Source organism: Brassica napus, chromosome A8 (genome assembly GCF_020379485.1).
Source record: "Brassica napus cultivar Da-Ae chromosome A8, Da-Ae, whole genome shotgun sequence".
NCBI classification, from domain to species: domain Eukaryota; kingdom Viridiplantae; phylum Streptophyta; class Magnoliopsida; order Brassicales; family Brassicaceae; genus Brassica; species Brassica napus.
The window spans coordinates 2,531,036-2,535,001 of NC_063441.1; the positions used below are offsets into that span (position 1 = coordinate 2,531,036).

General features: G+C 35.0%; 1 protein-coding gene across 1 annotated transcript; it reads right to left on the reverse strand.

Annotated features, from left to right (window-relative positions):
• Positions 1-1,466: 1,466 nt before the first annotated feature.
• BNAA08G02550D (precursor of CEP16) lies at positions 1,467-3,734 on the reverse strand. The gene has a single exon (XM_048737563.1). It carries the CDS (start codon positions 3,450-3,452, stop codon positions 3,123-3,125), a length of 330 nt encoding a protein of 109 aa, XP_048593520.1. The 5' UTR covers positions 3,453-3,734; the 3' UTR covers positions 1,467-3,122.
• Positions 3,735-3,966: the final 232 nt, after the last annotated feature.

Sequence of the window (3,966 nt, forward strand, 5' to 3'; positions counted from 1 at the left end):
ATGTCATTCCAGCTTTCTTGATTATTCAGATTATCCAGCTCAGCTAGGTAAGGATCACTTTGATTCAGCTCGACCATGGTTGCATTATTCTGGCTCGGATCTACGATCAGAGGCGCATCAGACTCTCCATAAACCTCGGCAATCGCCCACTCCAAAAACTGGAGCTAGGTAAGCTTTATAATGAAGGGATGAACCAGTGAAACGATTCAACACAAAACCAATGAAACACCGGTGCTAAAACAACCAAGAACTACCTCAACATAGCATCACCAGAACAATGAAATCAAGAAACCGGGAATATAAGAATATAATGGAAGGAAGACACATGCGAAAGAAGAATAGACTTATGGTCGCCTACGAAAGAAAGATAAGACTGAGAGAGAGAGAGTATGGAAAGGTTCTTTTTACAACATGTACACTTTAATTAAACATTGGATAACCACATGGTTGAATACATTAAGTTCTAGATATCTCTGAAGAAGAATAGTATACGTTGTAACTTATAACGAACGATTAATAATTCATAGATTTATAAAAACTTAAATGTAAACTTGTTTTTTATTAGAAAAGTGAAATTAGTAGTATAATGATCCATTGCGTTATCACAAATAAATAACCAAAATAACTAGTGTTCCAGCTTACTACAAAACCTATACGCAAAAAAAAAAAATCTTATGACAAAGATATGAATAGTTAATTCTGTTCGTACTATTTTATGGAGATGAGAAAACTTCACTGCCCCGAGAAAATTTTTAGGGTCCTAAAACAATTTTTTTACAATAACTAAGAATTTTGTTTTTGTCAACAACATTTTTTTTTAAAAATGGTCTCTTCATAAAAATATCTGGTATGTTTACAAACAACTAAAATGGAAGATATCATGAATGTGTTTATAACTGAAGTTTATAAGATGAGTCCAAACTAAAATGAAGAAAAAATTATAAGACTTATCAAACTCCAAATATATGTATGCAGATATTTATAACACTCAACTAGTAATGAATTAAATAAATAAGGGGCCCTAAATTTTATTAAGTAAAAATTCTATCTTTTCTAGTTTCTCTCCAACCTCTCTCTAAATCACAAAACTTTTCAGTTCCAATTTCGATTCCTCACGTGTTTGCTGCTCTCACCGGTGTCGGTGCGAAGGGGGTCTCTCCCCTTTTATTTTTTGGCCGGCGCTTCATCTTTGAGTTTCAAAGGGCCTCTCGATGGTTTCATGAGGCAGTGCTCGTTTGTTCTTGATGTTTCTGGTTTCAAGTAGGTGGTGGCTCTTCAGCGACGGTCATGCATCCAGTTCTTTGGAGGACGAGATATTGGTCTATGCTTCCTCTTGGACTTCATGTCTCTTTCCTTGTTTGTGTCCTCATGAGGTTCTGATCGGATCAGCAACACCACCTCCTTCCTCCTCTCGACGAGTCTTCCCATTCATAGTGTGCTCCGTTTCGATTTGTTGTTTTGTGTTCTTTCAGGTAGATGTTCTGTAGATGTGCTCTTGTACCAATCTTTCTGGTGTTTCCAGTCCTTTTAGCTTCATGGTGGCCTTGGTGATCCTCGTTCCGAGCGGGTGTGTGCATGGGTTCTGTCTCAAGTGGAGCTCTAAGGTTTCAGAAGTTGTTGGTCTGTGCTTTTTGTGAGTTAGGTCATTCGAACTATTTTTATTCGAGCCCATTGATAATTTTCTCTATTGTTGTATTTTCTTATTTTTAATTTCTGTTGTTTTCATGTAAAACTTCAATTTTTTTAGTGTGAAAATCTTTTAAATTTTTTTAATTAAAATCTAAAGGGCCTAAAACTTTTGCCTTTTTCCACAATGGAAAGATTTGTGTCATTTTCCAAATTTTTCAAATCCAAATTTTGCTTGCCATCATTTTCCAAATTTTGCTTGCCATCTTTGCTGGTGTTTTTTTCTTACAACTCACAAGATTTACGAACTTTAATCTCAAAGGTTGTAACATGTGGTTGTATTAATATCAAGATATTAATATATACAGTGACCATATAATATCATCATTACATGCATTTTCTTACTTATACTACGGATTAGACATACTGTATTTGGCTTCCTGAAATTATCAAATCTTTGGGAACATAAATAATTAAGAGTTTTACCTACATCAAATTTAAGGATAGCTCACACTACGTTGCAAGCTTGCAGTTATTGACCAGTAGTGGCCCCCCAGTCTCAACAAGTGGTCGTACGGATTTAATGGCTTTCCTCCATCTTTAGTTTGAATCCTTCTAGCACTCAGCTTAGGGTATGTTCGTTTATCTATCCGAATATTCACAAAGATGAGAATTGATGATGTTCACTTTGACACAAAATGAACATCATCCAAATGATTCAACCAAATACATTTTAAAATTTTAGTCAAAAATTATATATCATTCAGATAAAACTAATTGGTGCATCTGAATAATGATGAACTTGTCAAAAATAACAAACGAGAAATTCATTCATGTCCAAATAAAATATTTAGATCCAAGTTTAAGATAAATAAATAATTATGATATAAATAAATTTTTTCGCCAAAATAATAAAATTACATTTTCTGTCACAAATATCACACTTTCTGTCACAAATATCACACTTTCCCCAAAATTTAAATAATCATATTTTTCCTCCGACCAAAAATTGTATTTCTCCTAAAAAAACTGCAAACCCTCGTTTTCATGCCAAAACTACAAATTTATATTTTCTTCCAGAACTGCCTAATCGTATTTTCTCACTAAATTGCAAATATATCTTTCCTGTTGACACTGTCAAATTACATTTTTTTCTGTCACAACCTCAAAATCACATTTTTTTTGCCAAAATCTCATTTTCTGCTCAATTGTAATATTTGCATTTTGCTTGAAACTAAAGAAGAATTCTCTTAGGCAAATCGCAATGCATATCGTTGTGTTGAATACCTCTGTCAAATTGTCGTTTGGAAATATGTAGAAAACATAATAAAAGCTTGGTTATATGATTATTACGTAGAGAATAGAGACAAGATAAGAGTAAAAGGAGAAAAACATAAAAATTGGAAGAAGGTTACATCTTAAAGGCTACTAAAACATGGTAAAGTTATTATATCTGCATATATATTCTTATAATTTAAATTTGTAGGCCTTGTTCTTTAGTGTCCAACACCAGGACTAGGACCAGATTCGTCTCTGACTCGTCCAAAGGTCTTGTATCCTTTGGCTCGATGATGACCAACCCCTGGGCTTGGTCCGGACTGCTTCACCGTGGCTAGCCAAGAAACATCTTGTGCAGATGACTCAACTGGTTTAAGCTTAGACATTACGCTTCCATTGTACACAGGTGAATCTCTTAACTGGGTCAAAGCTGTCGAACTATACTTGACCGGTCGTCCTTCAGTGGCTAGTAACACTGATCCCACCATATTTATCAGAACAAGGACCAATACTACGTAGTGCTCTGTGCGGTTCTTAGCAATCACCATGATTTATGTAATCGTAGCACGAATATATAAATCTCTATATGTATTTAATATGATGATCATGATAAAGTTTAGCGTAGGGTTTAGAAGTATTTATAGTGTACAAGAAAGATGAGTGTGAGGGAATAATATCAGTGGATGTCTCTAATTTTCTGTTTCTTGGAACTGTTGATTTGCCGCCACCTCCATAAATTTCAACAAGGAGAGATCATATTCACGTAAACTATAAGTATTGAGTTACGCTCACGTAACTAAACACTACAAGAAAACACAAGTTTTACGAGGGCAGTTTTCCTCGTGATTTCGTCGTAAAAGCAGTGTTACGAGGAATTAGCGAGGAAACCCGTTTCGTCGTTATACGTTTGTCGTAACGCATATATCCTCGCTAATTCGTCGTAACGTAGCGAGGAAATAATTTCGTCGTAAAAGCGAAGAAGAATATTTCGTCGTAAAGACCACGTAAAGCTTCCACGTAAGGACGTCGCTAAATTTCCTCGTAAATACCTCGAAAGCCATT

Bases quoted from the DNA above. Each gene is read 5' to 3' on its own strand.
- BNAA08G02550D (XM_048737563.1), bottom strand. From the start codon at position 3,452: ATGGTGATTGCTAAGAACCGCACAGAGCACTACGTAGTATTGGTCCTT.